At 36.3% G+C, this 12,799-nt stretch overlaps 1 protein-coding gene across 8 annotated transcripts in view; it reads right to left on the reverse strand.

Moving 5' to 3' along the window:
* Positions 1-322: 322 nt before the first annotated feature.
* The window catches only part of trv (trivet), a 77,378-nt gene continuing 64,901 nt past the window's right edge, over positions 323-12,799 (reverse strand). For 5 of the 8 annotated variants that reach the window (XM_089463017.1, XM_089463018.1, XM_089463022.1 and 2 more), the window contains 4 exons: positions 9,342-9,531; positions 8,836-9,237; positions 8,206-8,359; positions 323-4,930 (listed from right to left, as the gene is read on the reverse strand). In XM_089463017.1, coding sequence (XP_089319143.1) covers positions 4,889-4,930; positions 8,206-8,359; positions 8,836-9,237; positions 9,342-9,531 — 788 coding nt within the window. In that variant the 3' untranslated portion in view covers positions 323-4,888. Of the gene's footprint in view, positions 6,715-8,205; positions 8,360-8,835; positions 9,238-9,341; positions 9,532-12,799 lie in introns of all 8 variants that reach the window. The other 3 variants (XM_089463019.1, XM_018000387.2, XM_089463020.1) reach the window with 2 other exon arrangements.

Raw genomic sequence — 12,799 nt, forward strand, 5'->3', positions numbered from 1 at the left:
ATTTTTAATTTTTGCTTTTTTGTTCCTTCTTCGTGTTGTTCTTGTTTGTTGTTTTCTGTTTAAGCTTTGTATATTTTCTTAATGCTTCCTCGCTAACAACTCATTGGCTAGCCCCTAACCGTCCTGCTGGCTCTTTATAATTACAATCGATCCCCGTTTTGAGCAGCCTAGCATTTAAGGTTTCAATTTTATATTTGTTGTTATTTTTACTTTAACTTTTACTTGTTTTTGTCTTGTATATAATTTGTATAATATTTCGCTTGCTTTTAATTTGGTTTACGTTTGGCGCGTTGGTTTACAAAAATCGCGACCAAATTTTGTGTTTGTTTTTTTTTTTTCATTTCATTTTTTTTTTTTTTTTTTACTTTTAACCATAAATATTTGCTTTCTTTCATTTTCTTGGGGCTGCTATGCTTAATTGGATTAACCTTTTAATATTCGTTACATTTTTTCACATGTGATTTCTGATGAAAACGCCATTTTGTATACACGTGAGTGTGTATGTGTGTGTGTGTGTATGACGATAGTTGCGGCCATGTTTGATGCCATATATTTTATTTTATATATATATTATTATATATATCTCATTTCTTTTATTAGAACATAGCTTATGTAATTTATTTCTAATTTTCGCTTTGTTTTTCGCTCTGTTGAATTTTTATTTGTTTTCTTTGTCTTCATAATAATTTGCTTTCATATTTTTCCTGTTTGCTTTTGGGGCTTGTGTTTTCTAGTCCTTGTTCTAAAACACACTCAAACATTCTTAAATTTCTACAAAATATTTGCAATACTGCAGTCGATATCTATATTTTGTTTATATATTATTCGCTATTCACTTAACGTATTTTATGTGTTAATACATACATATACATATATAGATTTTACTTCTCTTATCGCAAAGTGTGTGAGTGTGTGTCTGTGTGTTGGTGTAATTTGTGAAGTTGTGTGCACAGTTAATCTGCGTCTTAGTATGATGCTATTCAATACCTACATATGCATGTTTTTATTTTTATATTTTGTATTTTTATGTATTTTCATTTTTGTATTTGATTTTGTTTAATTTAGCAGCTTTTGGTTATTTGCTCATCGTTTGATTTCTTCTACATTTGCTGTGTATTTTGTTCACAATCTTACTATGATTTTAAATGCATAAAATGCATGCTTATGCCCTCTGGAATATTGCACGAAAATATTATGGATTGCTTCGTTCGATCTTATATAGAGAGTCCGCCTCGCTCCGCTTACATGGCTAATTGATTTAGTTTGCTAGTTTAACGCTTAACTCTTGGTTTGCTCTATTCATTGATATATATGTTTGTATATATATATATATATACTATATAGAATACATCTCATATAGATAGGCAAAAGCTAACATTCGCCTAAACGAGATGAATTCCCTATATTCTATTCGCGGGCTATCTCTCGGCTCTTGTCTTTGCTATCGAATGGAAAACCATAAACATAAGTTGCTCAGATTTGATGCCTTGGCTATTTTTGCAACCCGTCATCTCTCGTCATCTTTGTGTTGGTTTGAGTACGGCTCTATGTAAATATCGTTTATGTAACTATTTTTATATTATTTGATTTTTGTTTTGCTTTGTTTTTTTACTGGTATTGTATTGTTGCTTAAATAATACTTGTCTTTGATTGATTTTCGGTTTTTGCTTTGTTCTTGTTGTTGTTGTTACTGTAATTTGATTTGATTTCGTTCGTTTAATTTATTTATATTTTTGTTTTAACTTAATTTATGCTACGTTACTTAACTACAGCGTGACCCCGGGCCCTACATTCATTCCATGTTTTGTGTATGCATGTATGTGTGTCGCTGTGTGTGTGTGTCTGTGTATATATCGTAAAATTTTGCTAATGTTCCAGTTACAGCTTTCGAATGATTACACACCAAATTGACTAAATTGTAATTGAAGTTTCTAATTTGAAACAACAATTGGTTTCATGCATTTTATATCTGTTTTAGTTGTGTTTCCGTTTCACAGTGTAAAAAACAAGAATTGCCTCAATATTAATTGCAATTTCAATAATAAATGTCTATAAAATCCGTTAGAGCTAAATCCAAACTAAATAATTCAGCTAGAGTCGTCCTCAACTGAAAACTGACCGAACAAAGAAAACAAAGGACCTCATCAACTGAGCGGAGTAGATACTTTCGACTGGAGTAGTGTTAGCTTGTCCAACTTGGCTTACTCAATGCTTATGTAATGCTCCTCTTCTTAGACGCCTATCAATATTTGTTTTTGTTATTTGTGGCTGTTTTACTGTTACTGTTACTGTTACTGTTACTGTTACTGTATATATATAAATATTTTGTTTGTATATGTATATGTTTGTAGACGTATATAAATGTCTTAGCACATTCAATAGTTGCACAACATTAATACTTTTTTTTTGTATTTTTTTATATATATATATAATATACTTTCTTTGAATTGTTATTTAGTTTTTATATATCTTCTTAATGCTTAAGTTTTTTTTTATTTTTTTATTTCTATTTATTTATTTTATTTATTTATTTATTTTTTTTTTTTGTGTGTTTTTTATATTATTTATAGTTTTCAACTCTGGGTAAGCTTCTATGTGGAAACTACTCATTTAACTCTTCACTGATATGTTGCGCAAACATTAACAAACAAACCAATAATATTTGTATATAATTTCTCTTTTGGTTTTTTATCTTTTCCCATATTTTATTTTGTGTTAAATATAAAGTTTGCTTTCGTAAATGTGCTGCTTTTCTTATAGCCAAATGTCTTTTCTTTTTTTTTTTTTAACTTTTTTTTTTATTGGTTTGGTCAACAATGCTTTAAATTTTCATCTGCCTAAGATATCGTTTATTTAACAAAAAGTTTTTTTTTTCCTTTCGTCCTCTTCTCCTCATTTTTCCTCATTCTTGGTTTAAAGAAAATAACAACATAAAAATGCATTCATCGCATCAGCTTCAATCTCTCTTTTTGCTCTGGCTTAAAATCACATCTACATCTAAGTCGCCTCCAGTCATGCTGGAGCATGCACTGTCCCTCGCAAAGTCCGTTAATTCTAGTGCTAAAAACATCTTAATAGACATTACAACTCGCTAGTTTCTTAAGCTATGTCGGCTTCGTAGTTTCTTTCGATTAGGGTACGGTTACGGTTACTGTTACGGTTAAGGTTACGGTTAAGGTTACGGTTACGGTTGCGGTTACGGTTAAGGTTATGGTGAATGCTATACTTAGCGATCCTGCGTAAGAGAGCTCGTTCAGCTATAGACATGCATACACAACACTCAATTATGTATTTGAACTATAGTACTACTAATTGCCATCCATCTCTGTTTGCCTCTATGCGAAAAGCAACATAACATATGCTTATGTCTGTCTGTGTATGTGTGTGTGTGTGTGTGTGTGTGATTTTGTGGCTTGTATACAAAACTATTAATACCCATACACATAAAATAATATAGGCAAGCGCCACGTGCGAATTGACATCCAGCACCTCCTCCTGCTCCTCCTCCTGCTGACCCCCTCTTCAGCTGACCAGTTCAACTAAAACTTTAATTTAATTGCTCGATTCGTTCTCAATGATGATCTATTACATTTATATCGGTTTCTTATCGCTTGAATTGTTTTTTGTTTCGCTTTGAACATATATTTGTAATTAATCATCCAGAAAATGTTCACATATACATAAATGAATGAATAACCGATTGGCACATATATATATATATATATATATGTGCATATTTGTGTGTATGTATATTTATATTAAGTTGCATATGCCACTAAGCTATGTATGTATATATATGCATATTTAAATATGTGTATGTAACCATATACATGTTAAATAAGCATATTTTTTCCACTTATTACATAAGCCGTTGCAAGTGTATGTATGTATGTGTATCTGTCTGTCCGTGTGTGTGTTACGACTAACTATTTTTGACCTTTACTGAACTACGCTTTCTATATATGTATGTATATATTCCTCTCAGGGGCGGCCAGTCGGAGGCGTGGCTGTTTGAACTATAATCATCGAGCAGCACCTAGAGCCCTATGTGTGATGGCTCAGCTAGTCTTATACTATATGGTATATATGTATGTATATGTACTTAATGGGCATACTCATGCTCATGCGAGTATGATTCAGTTATTCAATTATGCCCGAGTTTGTGTCTGAGTGTGTGTGTGCGTGTGTGTGTGTACTGAATGCACCCTTCCTGTCTCGCTGGCTTGAATTAATTGCTTTTGCTGCTGTGCTTGGCGCATGTTCGGACATGCGTAAATGAAACAGGATCTTCGGAATATGCATTATAATATTTTCATTTCAGTTTGGGGTTTGGTTTGGGGTTTGGGGTTTGAGTTTGGGCTTGTTTTCGGTGTAGCGAATTGTTAATGCGCTCATTTAATTGCTATATATACGTATTTATATTGCGAATTTGCATTTATTATGGCTAATATCAATTAATATCATTCGATGGCATATTTTGATTGTATTCATTGAACGTACGTCTATATAAGTATGAGTATATGCATGTGTTTGTGTTTATCGGGCGTCTGCCACAGTGTCAGCTAATCTAACTCCTCCTCCCCCCGTCCGCCCACACATTTCACAAGCCTCTTCCAACTAGCATTCCCCGATTTGGCAAGGCCCCCAAATATTGCAGTACTTGAATCGAACCACAACCAATTGGCGCCTACAGTCGCTGCCTTTGGCATGAGAATCGACTCGAGCTGAGCCTCGGCAAAGGGGGGAAGCGGGCGTGCAGGTAATCTCGTCTAATTGATGTATGGCAAATGTGAAATTGTAAAGACCTGTGGAACACATGGGTGTCATCTGTAATTAGCTTTACATAATTCGTAATTCGGATTTCTGGGCTTTCTTTGTTTCTTTGTTTCTAACACAATAAATTTGCAGCTAACCATTCATCTTCTGGCAACTGAAATAAAAACATATACGTTTTATACGTTTGAGTACCATAAACAAGTTGATATTAAAGTAAGGTAAAACAGATACGTATGATGTTGAATTTTGATATTATGTGGCTTTGTACATGTCGTTTGAGGGATTTTTCAAGATCGAGTGACGTTCATATTGATCAAAGAAATCAAAATCGAAATTATCGCAAACTAGGTGAAATAAAGGAAATTAGTGTTTGTGTTGCTGCTATTAATTACAAAGCCTGTGAGACAGATAAAACGTATGCTTGTGTTTGTGATGGCCATTTCCGATTTTCGGCCAGATATCATCATCGAATATCGAGCGTCGAATTACGAGTTTCAGTTTGAGTTAAGCTTGTGGCTGGATTGCATTGGACTTGCGTTGCGTTTGTCAACGTTTGATAGATAGTAACGATTATTAGTTATTTCAGATACTATTAACTGCGAGTGCTTGGTAAATGTGTGTGTGTGTGTGTGTGTGACTGTGGGTGTGTAGGAACATGTCTTTCAATTACTGAGCAATCACAAAATAAAGGACTACTTAGATAGTTGTATGAGCTTTGTGCTAACAATTCTTTGTAACATTCTGTTGCAGACTATAGGAAAATGATAGCAGGAAAAGTCGAGTTCATCAATTGTTTGGCTTGGCTTGGCTTGGCTTGGCTTGGCTTGGCTTGGCTTGGCTTGGCTTGGCTTGGCAGTTGGCAATGTGGCGATGTTCTCGTCTAGATCTACGATAGTAATAGGCACTAGTGCTGTCTGTGTCTCATCATTGACACATTAAATAGTGAGTGTATGTGTGTGTGTGTGTGTGTGAGGTCATGTATGCGATAAACGCTTTCTGCGCACAAAAGTAGGCAATGCTAAACGCGTTCAGATATCTGTATGTGTGTGTGTGTGTGTCGACCTCAGAATTTTTATAAATAAATAGAGTATGTACGTGTGTGTGTGTGTTTGTTTGTGTATCTGCGCGTAATTAATTACAACGCATTTTTAATTATGTTTATTTTCATCATATAACGCATGTGCGTGTGTGTGTTTCTGTCTGTGTGTATGTATTAATGTGCATCCTAGGCTGCTTTGTGCACAACGCTCAGAAAATAGTATACTTAATTTATGGTCTTCTCTTTTTTCATTACCAAATTTTTTGTTTTACTTATTTACGCAATATATTTGTTTTTAATTGTCTTAATTTCTTCTACATTTACTTAAAATTGGTTTTCTTTTTTTTTTTAATTTTAATTTTATTTTACGCGGCATGCATAACACATTTATATGAAGCATTAATTTATATATATGTATGTGTATGTGTGAGGTTGTGGGATTGTGGAGAACCGTGTGTGTGTGTGTGTGTGTGTGTATGCTATTTTAGAGCAACTTATTTTTTAATTTTTGTATTTTTCGCATTTAAGGCTTATTTAAGGGTCACCTGCAACTGTTTATGAAGCTAATATATCATGAGCAGCTGCAGATGCATGTGTGTGTGTGTGTATATGTGTGTGTGCTGTAGCATATTTTGTTGTGGTTCTACTTTGGTTTTTGGTTTTTGGTTTTCGGTTTTGGCTTTGGCTTTTGGGTGCTGCACTCAACATTCGACGTCAATTAAGCAATTGCTCGGCGCTTCGCATTTATTTACAGCTGATTTTGTTTTTTTTTTCGTTTTGTTCAGAGCTTCTGCTGTACTTAAAAAAAAATTGGATTTTTTTCTTTTTTTTTCTGCTTTAATTTGATATTCTTTTTTTGCTTTTGTTGCTTACTGTGCCTGCAAAAGTAAAGGATAAACCTTAAAAAATAATATGGGTGTTAGTAAAAATTGGAAAAAAATAGTAGTCGGAATAAAATGTACAATGCAGTCAAAATTGTATGCAGCTCTCTTGAAAAATGAATGGCTATTAAAAACTTTGTATGAAGCAGTAAAAAAGTAAATTCATGTCGCATTGAATCAATATGAGAAGCAGTCGAATGCAGTACGTTCAAATGAAAATCATTAAATATTACTCACAAACACATCAAATATGTAAATACTCAAAGCGTATGCTTCGCAACAGGGATTAAGTGTACAAAAGTTCAGCTTTTGCTTTTTTTTTTTTTTTTTATTTGATTTCTATGTGCAGGCATTTAGAAGAGGAATTTCGTTTTATATTAATTGGAATTAGAAGCAAAATTCCTTTGTCGGTCGCAGTCGAAAGGAATTTCAATTGATTATTGACTAATTTAAGAAGTTTTTTTTTTTTTGATTCGTTTGCCGACTGAACTATTGTTATCATAAATGAAGATTTAAATTTATTTTGTGTATATTTAATTTGATGTCAAACCAGGTTTTAATGTCAGGTTGAAGAGAAACGTGAACAGCAGCTGCGCTTACTTAGCTATTCTCAATAGAAAGTGAGATGAAAAGAATATATATTCCATTTATATATATACATAAATAGATCTGAATATCTACAAAAGTATATATGCATGAAGAGCCTGACTATGGTATGATTATATAAGTCTTTCTATGAATTTAGTGCTCTTCCAAGAACTCATTTCAATATACTCTACAAATGAAATATATCTAGTTTATTTAAGCTCATTTGCATATTATATTTCTGCACAATGCATGAAAAACTAATACTTTTGACTATGTGAAAAAGGTTTCAATCAATTATAATTAAATTTTCAATTCTGTTTATTTTAGTCAAATGAACTCGAACAATTCTAATGACATATCAATTCTTGCAACTGGATATTTGCTTGTCGAGCAATAATATTGATGTTTTCGGTCAGATTTATTTCATTTTATAAATTGAATATTCGCTCACACATTTTTCACACTCATATTACATATTTGCTCTCTATTGTTCTGTGCTTGCTTTCTGATGCAAATACCTAAAAACAAAATGCATTAAACAACAACTACAACATGCTTAACTCAAAGCTCACAGTGCAGACAATAAGAGGCAGCCAAAAATTGAAAATATTAAAAAAAAATATATATATATAAAAAAATAAAATCAAATATATATATTTTCCTATATATATATATATATATATATATATATATATATATATATATATATATTTATAAATAAATAATGCATATGGCAGAGCTAACTAATCAATAAACAAATAAGTGAAATTGCAAACAGGCGACTCGAATGGAGAACAAATTCAAAACATCCAGAATATACGACTTTGAATGTATGTACAAATGCGAATATGCTTTATCTCTGTATATATGTGGGTGTGTGTGTGTTTATGTCATTTGGTATTGGTGTTGATTGGCACATACCTGGGGGCTCACTTGGAACTGCTGTATGGGATAGGCCACCACGCCGGCGGCCTGTGGTATTGCAGTGCCCGCAACGCCCGTTGCCAGCTGCTGGGCCGGCGAGATCTGGGCCTGGGTGACGCCTTGCCAAGTGGCTGGTATCTGTACGCCCATTCTGAAAGGGGAGAGGAAGAAGAAGAGTTCGTACATGAGCCAAGAGCCAAGAGTTGTTGACGGCAACAATAATGCACACACACACACACTCAGGCACACACTCAGGCACTCCCAGGAGCCAGCTCTACTACGACAATTACCACCGGCGAGACAGATGAGCTCTGCTCCCTCACATATCCAGCAACTGGCCAGAGTGCAGCATATGGATAAACGTGAGAGCCGTGCACCGTGCACGTGCAGGTAAATATACGCCGCACTCACAAATGAAAACTTTAGCAATTAGCAAATGAATTCACTCATCCGTCATGCTGTCGCTGCCCATCCCCGGTGGCGATTCAATCATGTTGTGTAGAGCGGCACTGGGAATGGGCGAGGGGCGATGGGCGATGGGCAATGGAAAGGTAGCCACAACGCAAGCGCTTCAGCTAATGAAATAATTATCCATAAATCGATGGCAACGGCACCAAGGTTACCTACCCCATGTAGCCCTGCTGATAGCCTCCGTACTGGCTGAAATGGTAGCCCTGGATGCCCTGCAGGAACTGGTTCTGAACGGCCGCAGCGTTGGCCGCCGCTGCAGCTGGTGTTGCAGCGGCTGCGGTCACCGACGAGGCCGGATAGGTAGGCGTCGGCGAGTACCAGCATCCAGTGGCGGCCAGCTGCTGCCCATAGGCGGCGGCGGCGGCAGCAGCGGCGCTCACGCCGTATGGGAAGCCGGCGGCAGCGGCAGCGGCGCTGTTCAATGCCTGGCTGGCCATGGTCTGCGAGTTATTGGGGTCGCCGCTCTCCTTGCCCCAGGAGCACTTCACGGGCTGGGCATTGATCTCGGTGTTGTGCACGCCGACGATGGCATGGGTGGCTGCCTCCTTGGTGGAGAAGCTGCAAGTAGAATTGCAATGGCGTATGACAAATGAGCAGCTAGCCCTGGATATGGGCTCGGGGAGGAGCTAGGGGGAGGGGAGCCAGTGTGAGCCTCAACTTACCGCACAAATGCGTAGCCCTTGTCCTTGAAGACGCGTATTTCCTGTATCGCGCCGTAGGGCGCGAATGTCTTCTGCAGCACCTCCTCGCTGAGTGCGGTAAGGGCGCTATTGACGCCGCCCACATAAACGGTGCAATTGGAGGGACTGCTCTGGTTGTAGACCTCGTCGAAAGTTAACGGCTTGATGTTCTCTGTTGGCGTCGGGTTGAAATATGCAAGCAGAAATTGGCAACGATTGCCATTAGTGGCAATTCATTTCGATATTTCGCAAATGTTGGCCCCAAGCCACAATTAATGACTGCAGTTTTTATGCCTCCCTCTTGCTTTTTTTTATGTAGTGTATAATATTTTATGTCTCTTACAGCTATTGTTGTTGTTGCTGCTGTTGCTGCTGTTGCTGTTGTTGTTTTCAGGGAACTGCATGATTAATATGCAAATTAATTAAGGGTTTTGCCCGCAGCTGAAACGACTACAGCGCCGCTTGCCTACGGTTTTGGTAATTAAAATAACCGCATACACTTAGTCAAAATATTTCCCCACATACGGATATACGGATGTGTGTGTGTGTCGGTGTGTGTGGGTGTATGTATATCTATATATGTATATATGCATATAGATATTCCTGTACGACAGCATTTAACGCTGATGTTGCTGTTGCTTTTGCATTTTTATTGTATTTTTACTTTTTTTTATCCCCATCGTACGTATTTGGTGTGCTTGCAGTTAACGTGTTTCCCATTTTCTCGGTTTTTCGTTTCATATTCAGATGGGAGCCCACATTGTACGCCATATTGTGGCCGACTGTTGGGCACGTAGTATTTCTATGCAAAAGTTACACTAATTACTTCCTTTGAGCTTAAAACAAAATTTGCACTTTTAAAAATAATGTCAAGCTTGCGTGTTTATGTCTTTGTTTAGTTCGGAACAATTTACAGGAGCTCTGCACCAGTCACTGCCAGAATATACGCTTGTTCTCCATTCTCTTTATTTATTGTTGTTGTTGCTGTTGTTTTTGTGGGCCATATGAAAGTTTATGGGATTTAAAAACGATTTTACTACATTTTTTATACTGATTGCTGTGAAGTAAATTCCATTGAATTTACGTTTTTTAATGGACGCAACGCGCAATTTGATTAAAATCATGACAAAAACAGTCATTTATTTATGTGAAAAAAAAAAAAAAACAAAAACAAAAATGAATAAGTACAGCAATTGGTTTAAACGTCAATGAAATTTTTGCAATATAATAAATGTTACAAAAAATATTAAATAAAATATTAATATATTTAAAAATATATATAATAAGATTTTAAATATTTTAATAATTAAAAAAAAAAAATAAGTACAGCAATTGCTTTAAATGTCAACAAAATCCTTGCAATATAATAAATGCTAAACAAAATATTAAATAAAAATTTAATAAATCTTTAAATATATGTATTAAAATTTTAAATATTTTAATAAGTTAAAAAATAAGAAAAAAAAATACAGAAATTGCTTTAAGCGTCAACGAAATTCTTGCATTATAATAAATATTGAAAAAATACAAAATATTAAGTTATTAATCTATGAAAAATATGTATTAAGAAAAATTTTAAATAAATTTTTATTTTTTAAAAATAATATAAATTAAAAAAGGGTTTTAATTCAAAACTAAAGATTGATAGGAACTAATTTGGAAATTAACTAATTGAATAAATAATTATATTAAATAATTTTATTCAATTGTAAACGTACCGCGTCTGCTTGGTTCGTATTAGCCTAACCTTTGCTGGTTTCGTGTAATGCTTTGAGCTCAGCCCTCCATTATAATTCCTTTACATATCGTTAGCTTGCGCTACTCCCTCTCTCTCCCTCTCTCTCCCTCCCCCTCACCATCTTTCTCTCTCTCTCGCTCGCCGGCGTTTCATATATCTGTCTGTCCCGCTCCCGCTGCTTTACAGCAAACCAAACAACACACAAAAATATGGCTCAATAACATGCAACAGGACAATTCTTACACACACACACTCACACACACATACACACATACAGCCGAGGGTGCAACGTATAAGCTAACAAGCTTGCAAATATATTTGAAAGCTTTTGCCACAAATGAATACGCCTTGTCACACACACACACACACACACACACACACACACACACACACGTGAAGACATGCCCTCACGTGCTCTCTCTCAGCGTATGAGAGGGGCTTAGCCCTAGCTGCATTGCATACTTTTGAGCGCAATGTTTCACTAATTTGCACTTTGCTTTGTGCTTGTGCCTTCGTTTCATTTCTTTGCCTTCAGTTCTCCTTACGCTTTTAAATCCGTGTAATTAAATTTGGCTAGGTATGAAGGTAGCACACACACACAAACACACACATACACAGACACGTATACGTGCTTAGCCTTGGGGCGATTTGCAGTCTGCTGCTGTTGTTGCCGTTGCACCCTTTGGCTGAGCTGCGACAGTCCCTTGCCACAATTCATTTCATGACTACACCAAATTAAAGTGCTCAGCTCGGCCTGTACCTTTGACTGCAAGTGTGGACATAATTATCACGTTAAAACTAAAGGCCCTGGCCGGCGGGCAGGCCACACACACATAAAAAAAGATATATATGTATATAATAATAATAATATATATAATAACCAAGCCAAATGCCTGACTGTCTGACCGTCTCCCTCTCACACTCTCACTCCCTCTCTCTCTCTCTCTCTGACTGTCTTTCTGTGCTCTTGGCACTGCAATTTGAATGAGCAATTACTGGCATGTACAACTTAATGATGAATTAATCACCCAGTCATTAGCGTACATAATTCAAGACTTTATACATATGTAAAGGAAAAACCATCCCCAGCAAACAAAAAAGCAATGCGAAGTTGCTGCTCGAGCACATTTTCAACTAATTAATATGCATGAGCTGGGCGTAAGCATATTATTTTAAAGACGCATTAGCCCAGCCAAAAAGCGAATTAATGTATTTGAGCTAGCGACAGAAAAGTTTGAAGCGGACGAGCGAAGGAGAGTGAGCAAGAGACAACCAGATGGGCAGTAAGTGAAAGAGTGAGGGAGAGAGAGAGTCAAGTTCGGTTTACTTCATTGAGTTATAGCAAATCCAACATGGAATCGTTAAATAAATCCTGCAACTTCAAGTATTTTGAGGCCATGCCCATGCATTAGCATAAAATGCGGCTTCACCTGCAAGTTTTCATGCAGACGGCTACGAATACAGTTAGCAGCGCTTGGGCAGCGCTGCGAGGCATTTCAACTTTTACTTAATTGTGCGCAACTCTGCATAAAATGTTGATTTATTGCGGCAACTACAACTGCCAGGTAAGTAGGCGACTCACGCACACAGTCACACTGCCGCCCACACCACGCCCACTCGCCAGTCGACAGTCGGCAGTCGACAGTTTGCTTTTGCAGCACAGTCAAAAGTCAAATAGTTTTGGCACAGAAATTTGTCATAC

Source organism: Drosophila arizonae, chromosome 2 (genome assembly GCF_054131065.1).
Source record: "Drosophila arizonae isolate 15081-1271.41 chromosome 2, UAZ_ARI_1.0, whole genome shotgun sequence".
Taxonomy (NCBI): Eukaryota; Metazoa; Arthropoda; class Insecta; order Diptera; family Drosophilidae; genus Drosophila; species Drosophila arizonae.